Here is a 23,411-nt window from a genome sequence, read left to right as displayed (position 1 = left end):
AATTTGTGTCAGTATCTTTATAGCACCAAAAAGGCGCTGATTAAAAATGTTGTTCTGTTCATAATTTTAGATGGTTTTTTTTTGACAGTTTTTGTTGAATATTGATTACCATATGTTCGTGCGTTTGTAAATATTCTGTTTTTGGCGTTTGGGAAGGTGATTTAACTAAGAGAAATGAATTGTTAATTATCGCCGCTGCCCGTGCCATTTGAGTTTATTGTTTCTCCAGAGAATCAGCAAGTATTTCATCACAAATAATTCTCTTTTGATTATGCAACCCGTTGACCTTATTTCAACTCGCACTAGGGTCAAATGTATAGCATTATACATTGAATCCTATAGGCGCTACAGCATGAGATCAGTAGGAATTGAACCCTAGACCTCATGTGTGGTGTAGCAAGTGTTCTTACCACTACACCACGCTGCCGGTAGTAATAATAATAAAAACAACCAACAGCTACATTTTAGTACTTACCTACCCCATAGGGAAGAAGGGAAAACAAAAACTATTTTCCGTTTTTTCTTTCCTTCTTCGTGTTTTTCCTATTTCTATTTTCTCTAATGCTTTTTTTCCTATACATTGGATTCTTATAGCGTCTAATGCATCATATAATCAAAGCGCTGTAACCGAAATATGGCACATGTTCTACCACAAATTTTGTTCAAGTTGCAATTAACCACATTTTATCGGGTACCTATAAACTATACAGGATCGAATGGATCGAATGGATCAAATGGATCGAATGGATCAAATGGATCGAATGGATCAAATGTATATCAAATGGTTATCGAATGGACCGAATGGATCGAATGGATCAAATGTATATTAAATGGTTATCGAATGGACCGAATGAATAGAATGTAAAAAAATATTGCATAAATTAAACCCTAACCCCGACCCTCACCCATTCAGAATAAGCATAATGCATGCGATCCATTCGGTCCATTCGATCCATTCGATCCATTCGATCCTGTATAGTTTATAGGTACCGCATTTTATCCACAATTGTTATTAAACAACTTAATATACTACATATATTTAAAAAAATATAATTGGCCGATAATTATGCTGCTTTTTAAGTGCTGATTTAGCAGGAGTTCATATCGTTTATAGCGCATTACTCAAGGGCGCTACAGCATGAGAGCAGTGGGAATCGAATTACTTAGATTAGTCTATGGTGCTACTTTATACACTTTTCGGGAATTTTTTCTAATAATTTTGTTAAATAGATTAAAGATGTTTAAAAAAACAGTTTGTTTAAAAAATGCAAACGGAAACTCTGGCAAGTATGGCAAATCGACCTTTATTTTGACAAGTTTTTCGGGGGTACCTATCTGCCTATAAAGGATCTAAAGAGATCAAGTGTATATCAAATGATTATCGAAAGAACCGAATTTTCAATGAAATGGAGATTGACGTTTTCCTGTCAGGTTATTGGTACAATTAAATTTTAAATTATTTTTTGTAAAAAACAAAGCCTGCAACGGTGTAGTGGTGAAAGAACACTTTCTACACCACTATGGGTCGTGTGTTAAATCCTCACTGCTCTTATGCTATAGCGCCCTTGAGTAAGGTGCTATAAATAGTGTAAACTCCTGTTGAGCCTGCAACTCAAGATTGGGTCGAAGTAACTGATGTTACTCTATGTTCAGGTTGCGCATTCGACCTTCCCACATTAAGGATAAAGATATATACAAAAAAAATTGCATTATTGCTTTAATTAGCTAGTTTTTTTTATATCTTTATCCTCGATATGTGAAGGTCAACTTTAGGACCTAAACATAGACTGATAGGCAGATAAAGTAACAAGTGTTACCCCGACCCAGTCTCCAGTTGCCTTACAGCCTTAGGCATTTTGGCATTAATTGCTCGATAATCACACTTCTGATTAGACAAAGTGCTAGCTCAGCAATAGTTTACACCATTTATATTTCACCACTCACAGGCGCTTTAGCATGGGAGCAGTGGGGACCGAAACCACGATTTCATGTAGTGTAGCAAGTGTTTTGACTACTACACCATGCTGCCGGTAACCATGTTCTTTGTTCCTACACTGGAAATGGAAAAATAACATTTTGTTAGATCGAGTTTACCTAAAGCGTCTTAAAAAGGCACTTTTTTTCTTATTTGTTTTAGTACTAAAACTTTTTTAGCTTAAAGATCAGTTTACACGACAGGGTAGCAGTGCGTTGCGATGCGTCGCCTTACGTAACTTTACAAGTTCTAGGGATTTCTTTTAAAGATTTTACTAAAAAAGATCTAAAAGTATACCGCTTACGAAATCTTGCGTAAATTTTGCTCCAGCCAAAAATATTTGGCTTTACTGTGAAGTTGATTTTCTCCTGGATATAAGCCCCTTCACTTTCTACTGTAGCACTTTAAAGTGCTATTTAAATGCAAAATTCCACTGCAGGCTGGAGAGTAGAGCAGTGTACACACTCAAAAATATTGGCTTCCACCGAACCAAAAATTAAAATAAGTAACATCTCAAACTATGCAGTTAAAATAAGTAACATTCAATAAGTAAATTTCAAAATATGGTAGAATAAACAAAAAAATATGACAAGAGGGTTGCACTTAATTGCCATTTATTACTTTTTTTTAATTTTTACTTTTCTACTTATGTTTAAATAAGTATTTTCAAGGATTTAAAACATTGCACTGTGTTTTTAAACTATTTAAAATGATTGCCAGAGTTAGTGTTATAAAAATAGTTCTAGAAGAGGTACATGTCCGAAACCTTTTTTGTTTGTTAATTCTGAATGAGTAGTAAATAAACTCATTTGTTCTGACTTTGCCTCGTACTTTTTAAAATGCAAAATCATGTTTGGTGCAATGTGATTATAGCAAGTGTCACTGCTTGGGCAGTATAACTTGTACTTTATAGTAGTCAAGTTATAAGTAATAATGAAATATATATTTAATCTTGCTATTAAGTATAAATACTTGTAATTTTTTTTAGAAATTCCCCTAACACTTGAAGAAGCTTTTCAAAAATCTTGTATTGGAAAAAGTTTAAATGATAAATTGAAGATACAAAATGTGAATGGCTGTACTGGTAGGAATATCATTTTTTTATTTTATTATTGTTTAAGTAAAAATGCAATAGGTTATCAGTTTTTAAATTAACGAATATTTGTATCAAAGGTATTTTTGGTTATGATTTCTACAGAAACTGTTTCAAAGTTGTTTGTACATTTGAGACTTTATTTTATCAGTTATATTTTTTTTGCCTAAAAAATGTTGATGGGCCTAAATTATTTTGTAACTTGGAGTAGTCTAAGTTTGTTTTTTTTAGTTATACGTATATTTCTTTAAATGAATTTCGATTTAGATTTAACGTTTAAAGCTGAAGAATTTTCACCACAAATGACTGATTTTAAAAATGCTTCGGCTTTGCTTAGGTAAAAGTTTTGATATGAAGTTAAAGTATATATATAACTTAAATAGTTTTTAACAAAAAATGCTTTAAAGAAAAAAAAATGACCTAGATATTAAATAGTGTTTTTATTTTTTAGAATTCTTTTTATGTTAAAATAACAAATTTCAATAAAACGGTTATTTTTAGTGTACCAGAAACTCGTGGTTTTAAAAGATCAATTTCTTCACATGGAACCCAAAAACCCGGGGAATCAATAATTGAAAGTAGGTTATTCAAGATATTTTAAAGAATGTTATTATGGTTCGAAATCTTAGATTTCGAAACATATTGTTATCGTCAGTATAATTATGGTTCGAATTCTTAGATTTTGAAACATATTGTTATTGTCAGTTTTATTATTATTATTATTAGTATTTTTATTTTTCTTACTCATCCGAATTTGGATTCAAAATAACTTTTGAACTTGTGTATATAAAGTTCTGAAACTTTAGTATGTTGTTTATAAAAATATTGTGTTCCAATCCTCCTATTTTCATAATTTAATTATTACTAATTGCTTCTTTATTTATCAAACTTTGGTCAATTATACTCAAAAATGAATTAAAAATTTAATTTTTGTTTGTTTATTTTAGGTACATTCTTGCTTGTTTATTAAAATTTAAAGTTCGATATTAAGCATTCAAAATTTAGTATAATGTATCTCATAATATTAGTAATTAAAATACATATTTAAAAAATAATTTTTGTTTGTTTATTGTATATAAATGTTTGTTTATTTATTAAAAATCAAAAATCAATTTTAGGCATTCAAAACTTTGTCTAATGTATATTGTGATATCAACAACTTGGGTTAAAAAATTATTTGGGTTAAAAAATTATCTGGGTTAAAAAATTATTTATGGTTCGAAATCTTAGATTTCGAAACATATTGTTATTGTCATTATTATTATTATTATTATTATTATTATTATTATTATTAATCTTTTCCAGTGTCTTATAAGCTGTAAATTTTGAGTTAACATTTTAGTATGTTGTTTATTATCAGATTGTGTTTTCATTCTCCTATTTACAACATTTTATTATCACTAATTACTAATTAATAGGTGTTTATTTATTAAAATTTAAAGTTTGTTATTTATTTTTTAAATCTTGGCCATTTGTTTATCATGATATTGGTAACTCAAAAATGAATTAAAATTTTAATTTTTTCACTAATTACTAATTAATAGGTGTTTATTTATTAAAATTTAAAGTTTGTTATTTATTTTTTAAATCTTGGCCATTTGTTTATCATGATATTGGTAACTCAAAAATGAATTAAAATTTTAATTTTTTCACTAATTACTAATTAATAGGTGTGTATTTAATAAAATTTAAAGATTGTTATATATACTTTAAATCTTGGCCATTTGTTTATCATGATATTGGTAACTCAAAAATGAATTAAAATTTTAATTTTTTTCACTAATTACTAATTAATAGGTGTTTATTTAATAAAATTTAAAGATTGTTATTTATACTTTGAATCTTGGCCATTTGTACATTATGATATTAGTAACTCAAAATTGCATTAAAATTTTAATTTTTATCACTAATTACTTATTAATAGATGTTTATTTATTAAAATTTAAAGATTGTTATTTATACTTTAAAAATTGCCCATTTGTATATCATGATATAAGTAACTCAAAAATGAATTAAAATTTTAATTTTTTTTACTAATTACTAATTAATAGGTGTTTATTTATTAAAATTTAAAGTTTGTTATTTATTTTTTAAATCTTGGTCATTTGTATATCATGATATTGGTAACTCAAAAATGAATTAAAATTTTAATTTTTATTACTAATTACTAATTAAAAGGTGTTTATTTAATAAAATTTAAAGATTGTTATTTATTTTTTAAATCTTAGTCTATTGTATATCATGATAGCAGTAGCTCAAAAATAGATAAAAAATTTAATTTTTGTTTGTTTATTATTATGGTTCGAAATTTTAGATTTCGAAACATATTGTTATTGTCATTATACTTATTATTATTATTATTATTTTTATTCTTTCTAGTCCCAATTTTGAAAGAGGATATCTTTAGTTCCTTAGAATTTAAAAATCTGAAATTTTAGTATGTTGTTTATTATCAGATTATGTTTTCATTCTCCTATTTACAACATTTAATTATCACTAATTACTAATTAATAAGTGTTTATTTATTAAAATTTAAAGGTTGTTATTAATTTTTTAAATCTTGGTCAATTGTATCATGATATTGGTAACTCAAAAATGAATTAAAATTTTAATTTTTATCACTAATTACTAATTAATAGGTGTTTGTTTATTAAAATTTAAAGGTTGTTATTAACTTTTTAAATCTTGGTCAATTGTATATCATGATATTACTAACTCAAAAATGAATTAAAATTAAAATTTTCATCACTAATTACTAATTAATGGGTGTTTGTTTATTCAAATTTAAAGATTAATATTAGGTTTTTAAATTTTAGTCGGTTATATCTTAGGGCAATTCTTCGGTAACGGAATTACAATTACTGTGGTTTACAAACTTATAATTTTTTTTTTTAATATAATTGAAATCATTTTTTAAGTTAAAACAACCCATATATTGCCATTCTAAATTTTTATAAGCATAGAAGTCCAGTTCGAACTTCTATGCTTCTTAAAAATTAAAAAATGTTTGGTAACGGAATTACGCCAATAAATTAGATATAAAAAGTTGGGTGATACTTAATCCCAATTCGTCTGAATTTTATAAAAATTAACTTAAATTAAACATGTGTAAATAATTGTCGTTATTGAAAGCAACAAAAAGATACCAAATTTTTTTAGTTGGGGTTTAAAAAATATTTATTTATTGACAAATTAATTTAAAAAAACCTGGTAACGGAATTACACTTTAAGTAACAGAAAGACACTGTCTAATTTTGGCATGTAACTTTAGTCTTAAATTGACTCAATTTCAGATAAAATTAAAAAAAATAGTTTTAGGTACTGTTAAAATAAGAAACAAACCTAACTAAAAAATCTTTTAAAAAATCTTGGTAACGGAATTACAAAACTAAAAACTACTAGGTTTTTTTTAAATAAACTCTTAAACAGAAACAAACAAACCAAATTTTAAAGTTCCTAACTACCATTTTAACAAAAACTACAAACATAACTCCAAAAATAAAATTAACAAACAATCATAACATGTTTAAAATTCTAAATCGCTAAACTCTAAATTAGTAATAAAATTGATGTCGCAGAAACAATTTGTTACACCTAAATAAAATGGATAATTATGCAAAAACAATAAGTCTAGTGGGTAAAATAGCTTATAATATTGTTTGAATATGCCAAATGTCAGTTAAAAATCAACTTGTTAACTATGAATATTTTTAATTAATTTTATTTAGTAATATATGTACCCATAAAACTAATTTATAAATTTCAAAACTACCTTCTCACAAAATTAAAAAAAATGGATATTATATTACAATGCCATTTCATTTTTTTACTTATAAAAATAATAATATTATTTTAAATCACTTAAACCAGGCAGAATAAGCATTTCTACAAAATCTCTGATGTTGTAATTCCGTTACCATTATTGTAGATAAAATTGACAAGGAACATTAAAGTTTAGTTTTTATTTATAGTACTTAACAACTAAAATCAGAGAATTAAAAATATTAAAAGTTGTATTTGATTAAATTTCAAGTTATAAAACTTTTTATGTAAATTCGGTAACGGAATTACCTATATTCTTACAAGTTAAAAACTTAAAAATTGTTGATTTTTAAATTGTAATATAGAATTTGTGGTTTATGTTAACCATATGTTTAAACCTCTTATACTAACACATTACAAATCTGTTGTAATCTGTTTTTTAACTTTTATATTAACTTAAAATTATTGCTTAAAATAGCCATAAAAGTGCAAAGAAAAAGAAATTTGTACATTTTAAATTTAAAAAAAAAATCACTTATAAAAAATTATTTGCCTAAATTTTTTTAAATTTAAACTCTAAATATCAAAACCAAAGAAACAAGTTATGTAATTAAACAAATAATTTAAGTTAATTTTTTTTTAAAAAAACACTTTCCCAATGAGAATTGCCCCTTATTATATTTAAAATTTGAAGATAATTAAAAAATATTTCTTGTTTATTTGTTATATTAAATGCTGGTTTGTTAATTAAAAATCAAAGGTATGTAATATTCTTAGTTAATGTTTATTGTTTTTATTCTTTCTAGTCAGAATTTTGAAAGACGATAACTTTTGTTCTTTAAAACTAAAAGTTCTAAATTTTTAGTATGTTTGTTATTATCCCAACGAATCGCAAACCTCCTATTTACGACATTTAATTATTACTAATTACTAATTAATAGGTGTTTGTTTATTAAAATTTAAAGGTTGTTATTAATTTTTTAAATCTTGGTCAATTGTATATTATGATATTACTAACTCATAAATAAATTAAAATTTTAATATTTATCACTAATTACTTTATAATAGGTGTTTGTTTATTAAAATTTAAGGGTTGTTATTAATTTTTTAAATCTTGGTCAATTGTATATTATGATATTACTAACTCAAAAATAAATTAAAATTTTAATATTTATCACTAATTACTTTATAATAGGTGTTTGTTTATTAAAATTTAAAGGTTGTTATTAATTTTTTAAATTTTAGTCAATTGTATATCATGATATTAGTAACTCAAAAACGACTTAAATTTTAATTTTTGTCACTAATTACTAATTAATAGATGTTTGTTTATTTAAATTTAAAGATTGTTATTAGGTTTTTAAATTTTGGTCGGTTTTATCTTATAATATTTATAATTCGAAAATGAATTAAAAAATAATTCTTGTTTGTTTTTTTATATTTAAATGCTGGTTTGTTCATTAAAAATTAAAGTTCGATATTAAGCATTAAAAAATTGGTATGATGTATTTTATAATATAAGTAATTAAAAAACATATTAGAAAAATAACTTTCGTTTATTTATCATATTTTATTTAATAAAAATCAATTTTAAAAATTTAAAATTTACTATAATTTATATCCTGATATCACCAACTTAAAACTGGGTTAAATATTAGTTTTTGTTTGTATTATATATATAAATGCTTGTTTGTTTATTAAAAATCAAAGGTTTGTAATATTCTTAGTTAATGTTTATGCATATCTTTTTTTATTTATAAAAATTTATGTTAAAAATAATCAAATAATTTCGAACCATATTTTATTCATCAAATAAATCTAGTATTTATAATTTGAAGATAATTAAAAAATAATTCTTGTTTGTTATATTAAATCCTGGTTTGTTAATTAAAAATCAAAGGTATGTAATATTCTTAGTTAATGTTTATGCATATATTTTTTATTTATAAAATTTTATGTTAAAAATCATCAAATAATTTCGAACCATATTTTGTTTATCAAATAAATCTAGTATTTAAATTATTGTTCATTTATTTAAAATTAAAGTTTGACATTAAGTATTCAAAATTTAATATAATGTATTTTATAATATAGGTAGTTAAAAAACATATTTAAAAAATAATTTTTGTTTAATTATCATTTGTAAATGCTTGTTTATTTAATAAAAATCAAAAATAAATTTTAGGAATTTAAAATTTAGTCTAATGTATATTCTGATATTAACAACTTAAAACTCGGTTAAAATATTAATTTTTGTATGTATATAATATTTAAATGCTTGTTTGTTTATTAAAAATCAAATATAATATTCTAAGTTAATGTTTATGTATACCTTTTTTAATTTAAAAAATTTATGTTAAACATAATCAAATAATTTCGAACCATATTTTATTTATCAAATAAATCTAGTTTTTATTTTTCTTACTCATCCGAATTTTAATTCAAAATAACTTTTGAACTTGTGTATATAAAGTTCTGAAATTGTGGTATGTTGTTTATATTTATATTGTGTTTCAATCCTTCTCTTTTCATAATTTAATTATTACTAATTACTAATTGCTAATTTATTTATTAAAATTTAAAGGTTGTTATTGGGTTTTCAAATTTTGGTCAGTTATATATCATAATATTATTAATTCCAAAATAAATTAAAAATTTAATTCTTGTTTGTTTATTATAAGTAAATTCTTGTTTGTTTATTAAAATTTGAAGTTCGATATTAAGCATTCAAAACTTAGTATAATGTATTTTATAATATTAGTAATTAAAATGCATATTCAAAAAATAATTTTTGTTTGTTTATTATATATAAATGGTTGTTTATTTATTAAAAATCAAAAATCAATTTTAGGCATTCAAAACTTTGTCTAATGTATATTGTGATATCAACAACTTGAAACTGGGTTAAAAAATTAATTTTTGTTTGATAAGTATAAAATTACTGGTTTGTTGATTGAAAAATTACAGATTGATATTTTAAAACTTTTTAAATAATTTTGTTCTGAAATTTTCTTGGTTCAATAATTTAATACATTTTTAGTCTAATAATTAAATACCAATGTTTGATTCAATAGGATAGTTAATATTCTTTATTAAGTTAAGTTTATGCATAACTTTATTTATCAGCAAAAATTAATTTTAAAAATAATCAAATAATTTCGAACCATATTTTATTTATCGAATAAATCTAGTTGTAAATTGATATTATTAACACATAAAACTTATATAAGTAAAGTTGTATTAAACTGAAAATGATGGGCAACTAAAATTACCAAAATTTTTTATTACTTTATATTATTAATTTACTTGCCTATTATCAAAGACTTGTGTGTATTTTGTGGTTATTTTTTAAATTATGTATGATATTATTTTAAAGGAAGGTCCAGTTTAACTTTGTCAGATGTTAACAATCAAAAATCTTCTGAACGAAAAAAAACACTTCAAAAGCTAAAATATAGAAAAAGTGGTGTTCTTAAAATGAAGTATATCTCAAATGCAATGCTTCAGGAAAAAAGGTTGATTCTTGTTTATGTCATAGTTTTTTTTTATTAATTTTAACAGATATTGTAATAACTTATGCTTTGAAGGGTCTTGCTAGTTGAATCAAAACACAATACACCTTTTTTTCTTTTTTCCATACTCTCATTGAAAGAGAATGCCAGAATAAGGTTTGTATAAAACAAAATTTGCATTTTAAAAATTACAATGATATTTTTGGAAATAAAAAATTTTTTTTTTTTTAATATATAAAAATCTCTTTTTTACTAGTGAAAACAGATTGTCATTACAAAGTACGTATGATCAATCCAAAATTAACCAACTGCATATTTTACAAACTAATGAAGAAGTGGTAAGAGTTGCAAATATGACTAGAAACACCTGAACAACTCGGTTATTAACCCAAATATAAATATTGATTTTTTATGTGTAATGATTGACACCCTGTCCTGATTAAACCATACCTGTCATTTACACTAGCTTATAAGTGTCTCTATTATTACTTGTTGGTTGGCTATGTAGATGAGCAGACTCAAGGATGTCTTAACCATTTATACTTTGTTATAAATGGTAGATTTTTTTACAAAATATTTTGACTGCACTGTGCTGAGATATTGAATATTAATTTTAATTTCTTCAAAGACCTAAACTTGACACTAACACAGTCCCTTGTATTTTAGATTTCTTACAAGCTTTTGCTTAAACCTTCAAATGTAGACACCTTAGCAGGTAAATGTCTTATTACAACATCATGATAAATTGTGGCACAGTGATAATAAATAAACAAACTTTAAACTTTGTTGGTTTCGGTAATTTTTTTATTCTAAGATTAAATGATTTAGTTATTACAAATAATATTAAACAGTGCAGTTTTTGCTTACTGTAAAAAGTTGTTGTTACTAGTCTATCAATTATTGGTAAACTAGCAATAATTAATAGACTTTTTTTTATGTAGAAATAGACTTGAAAAAATCAGAATGGACATCAGGAAAACATCGAACTGTTCTTAATTTTGAAGGTTGTAGGGTCAGTTTAATGTGCTTATTACCAACTATTTATTTACTTAGCATCAGCGTGGTGTAATGGTAAAAATTCTTGCTACACCATATGAAGCTGTAGGTTCGATCCCCACTACTCTCATGATAAAGCCCCCTTAAGTAAGGCACTATAAAAGGTGTAAACTCCTGCTGAGCAAGCACCTTGTCAGCAGCATAATTATCGGGCAATTATGATTATAATATTCCAAACTGCCACAGATAACTCGAGACTGCATGGGTCGGGGTAACAGTTGTTACCCTACACAACTGTTACTCTCGCGCATTTACCTTACTACATCGAGGATAAAGATATATACAAAAAAAAATTTAACAGGTTAGTGTATTAGATTATACGAAGCCAAGTGAATTAAAGAGAGACCTAAATCTAAAATTTAAGAATACATTTCCTAAGGTAAGTAATAAGAAAAGTGCGTTGAAACTTTTTCGACACTTTGGGTTTAAATTCATCGTAAATGTTAGATAATTACTTCAAACAAGGCTATGTTTATTAAACAACCTGCATGTTAGCGCTTATACATTGAATTTATATGTGTAAAGACTTTGGCATTATATCATGCATACGAATCAAAAATCTTCAGACACCCTAATGTGTCGTCCTTTGTTTCAGAGTCTTCGTTCAACAACCGGCAGCGTGGTGTAGTGGTAGGAACACTTGCTACACCACACATGGGTCGTGGGTTCAATCCCCACTAATCTCATGCTAAAGCGCCCTTGAGTAAATCGCTTTAAATGGTATAAACTCCTGCTGAGCCAGCACTTAATCAGCAGCATAGTTATCGGGCAATTATAAACTATAATATCCCAAACTGCCACAGGCAACTCGAGACTGGGTCGGAGTAACTGGTAACCAGACACTTCGGCCCCCGGACACCTCGGCCAAGACACTTCGGCCAAAGTTTTTTTTTTAAAACAGCGGGAATTTCGCATTTTAATTACCGCGAAAAATTTTATTTTCGCGTACTCCTATACATTTTTTTAGACAGTATTTGAAATAAAATAATAAGCAGGAAATTAATAGTTTTTTTAAAGAATAATGTGCAAGAACATGTTATCTTTTTTTTCCAGTGTCCATTCTTTAATTTAACAAACTAAAACTTATATAAAAAACTAATTTTAAAAGCGCGCGCTTTTAGGTGACACAAGACGATGCGTTATGATATCACGTATTTTGCGAAATAGGGCCGTCTTTCTAAACAATATTTGAAGAAAATAGATCATTAATTTATCATTTTTTACACTGAAAAATGTGCATAAATATGTTATTAGTTATTGTCCTTGTCAATGTATATAAATTTATATACTAAAACACAAATAATAAAACGTTTAAAGAGTTGCCAAAAGATTCGTCCTGCAAAAAAACGGCGGGGAGTCGGCGATGAAATTCCCGTGTATAAAGTCAGCGTAAGACAATATTTTACCATATTCAAAATAAAATTTTGCATAAACTACAGTATATATGAAAGTTTTTATTGGTTGTTACGTTAATGACATATGTAAGTTATTAGAATATTTATTTTTTTAAAGATTTTTGTTTCAAAATCCTTTTTTTTTAAACGGATTACAGACGGGTGCTTTTGGCCTGCAAAATTTTACGACTAATCGCTTTCGGCCTGCGAAATTTTAATTTTACTGATAAACCATATTTTACCGATATTTAAAATATAATTTAGCAAAAAGTACAATTTATACTTAAATTTTGTTTGATTTTAATATTAAGATATAATTAGTTTAACAGTTTTTTTAGTGATGTCAAAAACTAAATTACGAACGGAGAAGGTTTTCTTTTTAATGCCTTTTAAAATTACGTTTTCAAGATAAAAATCTTTAAAAATTAAATTATTCTAAAAACTAACGCATATATTCGTTTTAAAAAAAGGTTTTTGAAACAAAAATTTTTAAAAAAAATGTCATTAACGTAACAACTAATAAAAACTTTTATATATACTGTACTTTATGCTAAATTGTATTTTGAATATTGGTAAAATATGGTCTTGCGCTGACTTTATATACGGGAATTTATTTCATCGCCGACTCCCTGCCGTTTTTTTGCAGGACAAATCTTCTGGCAACTCTATAAACATTAACACGGGCAATAACTAATACTCTTGTTTATGCACATTCGTCAGTGTAAAAAATGATGAATAAATAATCTATTTTCTTTAAATATTGTTTAGAAAGACGGCCCTATTTCGCAAAATACGGGGTATCATAACGCATCGTCTTGTGTCACCTAAAAGCGCGCGCTTTCAAAATTAGTTTTTTATAGGTTTTAGTTTGTTAAATTAAAGAATTGACACTGGAAAAGAAAGATAACATGTTCTTGCACATTATTCTTTAAAAAAATTATAAATTTACTGCTTATTTTAATTCAAATACTGTCTGCAAAACTGTATATAAATACGGGAAAATAAAATTTTTCGCGGTAATTAAAATGCGAAATCCCCGCGGTTTTTGAAAAAAATTGAGTAACTAACGTTACTCTATGTTTAAGTCGCATTCGACTTTCCCACATCGAGGATAAAGATACAAAAAAAAATTCTTTACTTTTAATTAGGTTTTACATTAACAAATAATATTAATTTAGGTGGAAATAACACTTTCTAAATTTCGGTCACTTGAAAGACAAATTCAACGATGTGCAAAAGTTTACAGTTTAACAAGTGGCGTGGAAATGTATGCTAAGTCATATTTTGAACGGCTAGCGTTTGGGTGTGTTGTTAATAAATTAAATAGGCATTATGTAGCAGCAATATGTTTTTTGCTAGCAGCAAAAATTCACGGTGATTTAAAGCCTGGAGAAATCTCACAACTAATAAACGTAAGTCATTCCTTTATATCTTTTTTAGTCCATTTTAATTATAAGGTATATAAAATATGAACGTGCATATTTAGTTTAAAGAAATCGATTTATATTTGCTTGTTTACAGACTCTTGAGCATACTTTCAAGATAGGAAATATTCTACGTTATGAGTTTGCAGTTTTTGCTGCTCTCAAATTTTCTTTACTTAATTTAATCAATCTTGAGAACGTGTAGGATCGACCATGCTTATCTTAAAGTAACTTGAATTATGTTTTTTTGGTAAACAAAATAAAATTTTAATACTTTTATTCTTTGTTCAGAGTTATTATATTGGGAGGCGTTTTTTGTAAGTACGCAAAATGTTACTCTTCTAAAGTTTTAAAGGTCAATAACTATTATGGGACTCATTAACATTTGCTATGTTTTGCCTGATTTAGAATAAATATTTGTAATTGTCGCTTTTGTTTATTATTGTTGAACATTTTTTATAATAAAAATGCGTTATTCTGACTAATGAAATCTTCGGAAATTCAAGTATGTTGTCTTTCTGATTTGATAATTGCTTATGGTGTTTGTTTTTTTATTAATAACTAGGTACGGTTTTTGTATTGACATAAGTTGATGTAATCATTTTTTGTCATATTAGGCCTTCACTGTGTTGCTTAATTGGGTCAGCTTGCTCATCACGTTAAGCCACACCACTAAATACTCTTAAACAACTATGTTTTACATATTCTGCGATATTAAAAATAAAGTTTTTCTTGTTATTTGTTATCAGATTTAGTTTTGTTAAAATTTTTATTCTTTAAAATTTCTTCTTTTTAAAAAAGTTTAATACCTGGTAATATATCATTTTTTTAAAAACCCAAGCACTCTTCTGGGCGATGATTATTTGCAGGTGATTTTTGAGTCGAATATTGTAATAACCGAGTAATAAGTTCTTAATATTAATTCACAATATTCAACAGTTTATTAATTTAATAACGGTATACCCTTATTCAAATAGTGTTATGTCCATTATCGATCTTATTAAAAATTTGAAATGATTTATTAGCGGGAGGTCACTTTTAGTGAGCTTCGGCGTTTCATGCTGAATCATTCGGCTTGATCCCAGCTGCGGGAGATTTTTCACTCCCCATCGTTATTTATGACGCACTTGTTGTTCTGTTTATCGATAATGCTTTGTATTTTCTTTATTGTTTGTAAGCGCTTTCTCCTATTTTATTTCGCTTTAAATAACTGGCAATATAGCTTTTTGGTCAGTTCGCTGGACGTAAAAACTCCTAAATAAGTAAGGCCGAAGTAAGGTTTAACACACAATTAGACTTTCGCTTTTATACTTAATTTGTTGATTATATACTTTGTAGTTTGTGTTTTATGTCATATTTTTGTGTCGCATTTATTTCGCATTTCCTGTAGTTTCAATTCTGATTAAAAGCCGCTTGTACAGATTACATTTGGTAGATTGAATCCTTGGGCAGGTTTTGGTAATAAGTTAGCGAGTTTGATTTAACACGACTATTTTGTGTATTTTAATTAAGTGTGGCTTTCTTATCGATGCTCATCTTTACAGCGTACTCTATTGGGGTTTAATAATTGTTTAAGCCATAGTAGGAGTGTATTAGATCCTACATTGCGAGATTTATGAGTTTTACCTTAGTAAGATTTGGAAAGTTGTTAGGTATTACTTGTGCGTAGTTAAAAGTATTTTTTATGTGTTAATTTGTGATAGTTAGCTTTTGTAAAGTTGTTGAATATAAGATTCAATAACTTGTGTGTGTGGTTAATAATATACATAGGGTTTTGTTAATTAAGTTGTTAATTAATTTTTGTGAAATATGGAGGAAGGAAACGTCACTTCTCCTGCCGTAACAACAGAAGGTATGGTTGTTACTTCGTCCACCACTGTGGACACTTCGACTAGTAAAACTGTTACTAAGTCTGGACCCTTGGGGTCAAAGGAAGAGCGTACATATGCTCTATCGGCATTTACCCGATGTGAGAACAAACTTTGCAAAGAAATAGAAGCAGAGTGTTCTGATAGTAAAGAAGTCACAAGGTTAAAGGGTGACTTTGATACGGCCTACGAAAGAGTTGTAGGCTCGTGCAAGAACTATATTTCCCAGTCAGAGGGAGATGTAAGAACCTCCGCTACTTCAAAATTGAAGGAAGTAGAACAGCGGAAAGTTGTAGCTGACAATCGGTACCAGGCATATTTGGAGACCTGTGTCCGAAAAACTTCTTCAAGAGCAGGTTCTGTTGCCGGACGGTCGATTAGATCTGGTCGCTCGCACCGTAGCAGACGAAGCGTTGAAGCTCTCGAAGAAAATGTGGAAGTTGTCCGCTCGACAGCCGAGTTTATGAAGAAGCACCACGAAATCGACAAGCTTCAAGACGAACTTGAAGCGCAGCGTCAGGAACTTGAGGCCCAGCAAAAAGCAAAAGAGCTGAACAGAAAACGTGAAGAGCTGAAGATGCAAGAACAAATTGTTCATGCACAAGAAAAGGTTCGTTTTGCTGAGAGATACGAAGATAGCGAATTTGGCTCCGACATCTCTGAAGTTTTACCTTTAAGGCTGAAACAATATGCTGCAAAGCCTGTTACCGAACCAGAAGTGAACTTTAATGAAACATCATTGTCGCATTTACGAATATACGAAGGCGACAAATCACCTCGCTCAATAAAGGCAGCGGGGCCGGCACCAACTGCAGTTTCACCGGCATTGGCACATCGACCAAAGCCGTCCGTATTAGCGGACCCGAGGGATTATCTTTCCGGCCAAGAGGATCGTGTTTATGACCGACCTCAACCTGTTCAGCAGCTTCAGCCGCCATTTTCAAGTTTTGATTTTGCCACGCCAAAGATTGAATTGGATAGTTTTAGTGGCAACGTATTACAATACTTGGGGTTTATAAGACGTTTTGAAGAATTTGTTGAACGTAGAATACACGATAACAGTGCCCGTTTAAGTTTTTTACTTAAATATTGTACTGGCGAGGCCCTACAAGCGATTCGCGGTTGTGACGTCATCGCAGACCGAACAAAGGCATACCGTGAGGCACGACTTAGACTGCATGAAAAGTACAATCAGCCTGATATACTCAAAGAAGCTGCAATGGATAAAATAGTGAATGCACCAAAACTAAAGGAGTTTGATGCCGACGGCTGGAACACATTTGCCGACGACCTTTACTTTTGTGCTTGTACTTTAAGTGCAGGTGGCTTTGAATATGACCTTAACAGTCAAGACACAATCTTCAAAGTCTTACGCAGATTTCCAGAAAATGCTTGGAAAGGTTATAAAGAATTCGCTAATGACATGGAAGATCATGGCAAGACACCAACATTTGAAGATGTTATGTTGTTCGTAAAAAGAATTGCGAAACATCAACGTCGATCTTTACACCGACTGCAGCTTGAACGGGACTGCAGGTCAAAGGTGCCCACTGCCCAATACACCGCTAGAGGTAGGGCAACCCGCCCTGGTCGTGTATTTGCTGCTGTTGAAAAGGAAAGCAACAAAAGAAGATATAATGGTCCTGTGCAAAAGTGCAGATCTTGCAGTGAACACCACCCTTTATGGCAATGTGGAGTTTTCAAATCAAAAACCCCACAAGATCGACGTGAGCACGTAAAAAACAAACGCTTATGTTTTCAATGCCTTCGAGCAGGACATCAATCCCGAGATTGTAAATATGACAAAGGCTGTAGGGATTGTGGCAAGAGACATAATACTCTCCTGCATATTAATATTCCGCCAAGTAGCGCCGAGGCTAGTGCGGAGCCGCAAAGCGAGTCAGCTATTGTGGCATGCAACGAGGTTTCCCACAACAGCGTAAAAAATGTGAAACGTTTCAAGATTGTGCCAGTTAAAGTTTGGGGCAACAATCAAAGTAATTTTGTGAAAACATACGCCTTTCTAGATGACGGTTCAGATACAAGTATTTGCACTGCAAGCCTTGCAAAGAAATTGGGTCTCAAGGAGACAAAGGAACATATCGAGCTCTACACAGCAAATTCAGTAACAAGCCATGGGAGCCGAGTTGACTCGTTATATGTAAAGGGGATCAATGAAACAGAATCGTTTAATGTCGAAAAACTTTTGGTGCTCGACCATATTGTCAACGTAAGTGACAGCATTCCTACGGAAAAGGTGGCAAACATGTATCCGCATCTGCGTGACCTGAAGTTTCCTGAACTTAAATCAAAATCAGTGGAGCTACTTCTGGGAAACAACGTTCACGATGCATTCAGGGTTTCTGAATGGCGTTACGGCAAAAAGGGCCAGCCTTTCGGGTTACACACGGCCTTAGGCTGGACATTGTTTGGCTCGGACCATAATATAAAGAAACAATCGCAACGAATAAATGTTAACTTTATGCATGAACCTGAACAAGTATCAGCATCATGCAGCGACATTTTAAATGTCTTGTCGAGCGACTTTCATGACTTTGATTGTGAGCAAAGGAGCGAAATGTCATTAAACGACAAAAGGGCTTTAAAAATTATGAATAAAACAGTTTCGCGGAACGGCGAACACTATGAAATCGGATTACCATGGAAAGAGGAATATCTCAAACTTCCGAAGAATAGGAAAATGGCACTTCAAAGGCTGCAATCTTTGAAGAAGAAGTTTATTGCTAACCCTGATATTTTTAGGCAATATAGGGAGAAAATTGATGAATATGTAAAATTAGGACATGCCACTGTATTGGCTAATAGGAACTGTCTAAATGATATAACGTGGTATATACCACACCACTGTACGGGCCCTAAGTTCCGTATAGTGTTTGATTGTGCTGCGAAACACTGCGGTGTTTCGTTAAATGATGTTTTATTACAGGGGCCTGACCTTACTAACAGTCTGGTGGGAGTGCTTTTGCGCTTTCGCCAAGAGGCTATTGCCCTCGTGGCAGATATTAAAGGCATGTTCCATCAGGTTTTTGTGAGACCATGTGATCGTGATGCCATGCGATTTTTGTGGTGGCCCGATAATGACCTTTCTCGAGCCCCAGTTGACTATCAGATGAACGTGCATATTTTCGGTGCAACTTCGTCGCCAAGCTGTGCGTCATATGCGCTTAGGAAAACTGCTGACGTCAACGCAACAAAAGCAGATAAGAATGTTGTAAATACTATTAAGCGTAACTTTTATGTAGATGATTTGTTAAAGTCGTGTAAGTCTGTTGATGATACTGTAGAACTTATATCTGCTATTTCACCGCTTCTTAAAAGCGGTGGCTTTCATTTAACGAAATACATTAGTAATAACAGGTCCGTACTATCGTCAATCCCAGGGTGTGACTTGGCATCTTCGGTGGTAAATTTAGACTTACACGAACTGCCAACCGAGCGAGCGCTTGGTGTGTATTGGAACACCTCTTTAGACTGTTTCGAGGTAAAAGTAAACGTTCAAACTAAACCGTCCACGAGACGCGGTATACTATCGATGGTAAGTCAGGTATATGACCCATTGGGTTTTTCTTCTCCATTTATTCTTCCCGCACGCAAACTTTTACAGAAAGCATGTTCTGCACAGTTGGGCTGGGACGATCTGGTTCCAGAACAACATATTAACACTTGGAATAATTGGCTTAACACTCTTGTTGATTTAGAGCACATTAGTATACCCAGATGTTTTAAGCCTGTAAATGTTGATTATTGTTGTATTGAGCTGCACACGTTTAGTGATGCTAGCAATGTGGGTTACGGTGCTGTTAGTTATTTACGCATGATTGATTTGCATGGTAATATTTATTTGTCTTTTGTAATGGGGAAGGCACGTGTTTCTCCCCTTAAGTCTGTAAGCGTACCCCGACTCGAACTTACGGCGGCCGTGGTAGCCGTAAAACTCAGCAACCTTATACGTCGAGAACTGGAATATAAAATTGACAATGTTTATTTATGGACTGATTCTACAACCGTTCTCCAATACATTACAAACACATCAACGCGATTTCAAACCTTTGTCGCTAATCGATTAGAAATGATTCATTCGCTTTCGAAACCAGAACAGTGGATGCATGTTGACACAAAGCGAAATCCCCCTGACATTGCATCAAGAGGCTTAATGCCTAATGAACTGCACAAGGCAGACCTGTGGTTTAAAGGCCCAACCTTTCTTTATAAGGCAGTCGAACATTGGCCGGTTCGCCCTGCTATCTTGCCGTTATTGACCGCTGATCCTGAGGTCAAGTCAGTGACCTTGTGTAATGTTGTTTGCAGTGATCAATTTAGCTTACTTCGTTTGTGGCGTCGTTATTCTTCGTTTACAAACCTACAACGAGCAACCGCCTGGATTCTGCGATATCGCACCTTTTTGTTATGGAAGGTATCTCAACGGAAAGCTAAATCTAACGACAAATACGCCATTCCTGAATTTTTATCGCTAAAAGAACTAAATAGCGCAACAGCTGCCATTGTGCGGGCAGTTCAACGACAATCTTTTTCCGAGGTGATCAATCAACTTCATGACCACCAAACTTTTTACGAGCCTTTACAATTCAAGTCTAAGCAACATCTAAATAAATCAAAACAGCTTAGCACTTTAAGAAAGCTAAGCCCGGTTTTAGTTAAAGACATTATGTACGTTGGTGGCAGGCTACATAATTCAACCGTCCCTCTAATCACCAAACATCCGATGATTCTCCCATCTAATCATGTTGTAACTGAACTTGTTGTGACAAACTATCATAACAGGCATGGGCATTCGGGAACAATTCATGTTTTGTCCGCCATTCGAGAACGTTTTTGGATTCTACGCGGACAAGCCACTGTCAGAAGAATTCTACGAGGCTGTAGAAAATGCCGATTTTGGTCTGCTAAAGTGGGGGAACAAATTATGGCCACTTTACCGATGCCGAGGGTCACTTCAAATAATCCTCCATTTTCATGTGTGGGAGTTGACTACATGGGGCCAATTCTCACAAAAAGTGGAAGAAGTCAAGTTAAACGATATGCTTGTATTTTTACTTGCATGGCTACTCGGGCTATTCACATCGAAGTAGCCCAATCCTTAGAAACAAGTGCTTTTATTGATGCTTACCGCCGATTCTCGTCTCGCCGCTTGGGTCCAAAAAGAATTTATAGCGATAACGGCACAAACTTTGTTGGGGCCGAGAGAGAGCTACGAGAAGGCATCAGGAGATGGAATAAAAAGCAAATTCACGACGCACTCCTACAAAATGAGATTGATTGGAGTTTTAATCCGCCAGCTGCGAGTCACCAAGGCGGAGTTTGGGAGCGGATGATACGATCCGTTCGAAAAATCATGAGGCTAATAATGGGCGAAACCATTCTTGACGATTTTTCACTTTTAACCTTGATGGCTGAGGTGGAACGAATCTTGAACAGCAGACCTCTGGTGCCACTCAGCGACGACTGCAAAGATGAATTGGCATTGACGCCAAGTATGTTGCTAAAAGGAGCAATAGACAATGACCTGCCTCCAGACACGTTTGTCAAGGCAGACGGTTACAGGCGATCGTAGAGGTTGGTTCAACTTCTTGCTGATCAATTTTGGGACCGATGTACCAAAGAGTATTTGCCTTTGTTACAATTGCGACAAAAATGGCTTCAACCGATGAGGAATTTCACGGTTGGCGACGTGGTTTTAATCGTTAATGAGAACGCGAAGAGAGGACTCTGGCCGAAGGGGATTATCGAGAAGTGCATTAAAGACAAGAACGGGATGGTGCGCACTGCATATGCTACCTTAACCCGAGACATTCGCAAAATTTGCCTTTTAGAAGGGGTCGCATAAATTTGTATTTTCGATGTTTTATTTGTGTTTGTATTTACGCCTGCATGCCTCACAGTTTTTCTTCTTTACACTTTCATATCATTTTTGTAAAACGTATTTTTGTGATAGGTGTGCCTTGTATTGCATGAACTGACACACTTGCTACCTTATAGATGTAGCGTTAGTTTTATCGTTATTATATGTTATACGTAATGTTAACTGAATACTTTGTATTTTTGTTGAAGTTTCGAATGCATAGTTATTGTGTTTATTTCTTGTATTTTGTTATCGTATAATGAACATTTTTGTTGTTAAATGCCCTCGTGTTATTACACTCTGTCATTTGGGGCCGGTATGTTGTGTCCATTATCGATCTTATTAAAAATTTGAAATGATTTATTAGCGGGAGGTCACTTTTAGTGAGCTTCGGCGTTTCATGCTGAATCATTCGGCTTGATCCCAGCTGCGGGAGATTTTTCACTCCCCATCGTCATTTATGACGCACTTGTTGTTCTGTTTATCGATAATGCTTTGTATTTTCTTTATTGTTTGTAAGCGCTTTCTCCTATTTTATTTCGCTTTAAATAACTGGCAATATAGCTTTTTGGTCAGTTCGCTGGACGTAAAAACTCATAAATAAGTAAGGCCGAAGTAAGGTTTAACACACAATTAGACTTTCGCTTTTATACTTAATTTGTTGATTATATACTTTGTAGTTTGTGTTTTATGTCATATTTTTGTGTCGCATTTATTTCGCATTTCCTGTAGTTTCAATTCTGATTAAAAGCCGCTTGTACAGATTACATTTGGTAGATTGAATCCTTGGGCAGGTTTTGGTAATAAGTTAGCGAGTTTGATTTAACACGACTATTTTGTGTATTTTAATTAAGTGTGGCTTTCTTATCGATGCTCATCTTTACAGCGTACTCTATTGGGGTTTAATAATTGTTTAAGCCATAGTAGGAGTGTATTAGATCCTACAAATAGAATCCATTAATATTTACATAAACAATATCATATTTAATTTAAAGCAACCTCAAGTCAACACTTTAACTAACATAACAAGTGGCGGTAAGCTAAAAGGGGAAGTGACGTAAGGGTAAAGGCGTCAGACCAGAAAGATAACGGCGAGGATAATAAAACACAGTACGTTACAATGCCCCTTCCCCGATAACAGTATTCTCCGAATACGATTCTAGCATACACAGAAAATAACAAAAACATAGTATTTACAACTAAAAATATACACAATAAATGAAATTGTTAGCAATATCTTAATGGGCGGCGAATAGAACGTCCACCACGAGAATGTGAAGGCATATTTGTTTCTGGGTCAGATATATCAGATTCGTATAAACTAATTATGGTTCGAAATCTTAGATTTCGAAACATATTGTTATTGTCAGTGTATTTATTATGGTTCGAAATCTTAGATTTCGAAACATATTGTTATTGTCAGTGTATTTATTATGGTTCGAAATC

General features: G+C 30.8%; 2 protein-coding genes across 4 annotated transcripts; both read left to right on the top strand.

The window, feature by feature from the left end:
• The first annotated feature begins 1,239 nt into the window (after positions 1-1,239).
• Positions 1,240-15,770, top strand: LOC145741796 (uncharacterized). 3 transcript variants are annotated; one of them, XM_082559447.1, is made up of 13 exons: positions 1,240-1,438; positions 2,964-3,059; positions 3,336-3,405; positions 3,570-3,646; positions 10,207-10,345; positions 10,418-10,498; positions 10,599-10,680; positions 11,009-11,057; positions 11,284-11,354; positions 11,700-11,777; positions 13,971-14,204; positions 14,314-14,443; positions 14,508-15,770. In XM_082559447.1, the coding sequence occupies exons 1-12, from the start codon at positions 1,375-1,377 to the stop codon at positions 14,419-14,421; spliced, it is 1,149 nt and encodes a 382-aa protein (XP_082415573.1). In that variant the 5' UTR covers positions 1,240-1,374; the 3' UTR covers positions 14,422-14,443; positions 14,508-15,770. The 3 variants fall into 3 exon arrangements, with proteins under 3 accessions (XP_082415573.1, XP_082415572.1, XP_082415574.1); XM_082559446.1 differs by lacking the exon at positions 14,508-15,770 and having other exon boundaries at positions 14,314-14,495; XM_082559448.1 differs by lacking the exon at positions 14,508-15,770 and having other exon boundaries at positions 1,255-1,431; positions 14,314-14,495.
• Positions 15,771-16,025: 255 nt separating this feature from the next.
• Positions 16,026-21,677, top strand: LOC145742463 (uncharacterized). The gene has a single exon (XM_082560240.1). The coding sequence runs from the start codon at positions 16,026-16,028 to the stop codon at positions 21,675-21,677; it is 5,652 nt and encodes a 1,883-aa protein (XP_082416366.1).
• Positions 21,678-23,411: the final 1,734 nt, after the last annotated feature.

Source organism: Corella eumyota, chromosome 2 (genome assembly GCF_963082875.1).
Source record: "Corella eumyota chromosome 2, kaCorEumy4.1, whole genome shotgun sequence".
Lineage (NCBI taxonomy): Eukaryota > Metazoa > Chordata > Ascidiacea > Phlebobranchia > Corellidae > Corella > Corella eumyota.
This window is presented reverse-complemented; position numbering and strand designations above follow the sequence as displayed.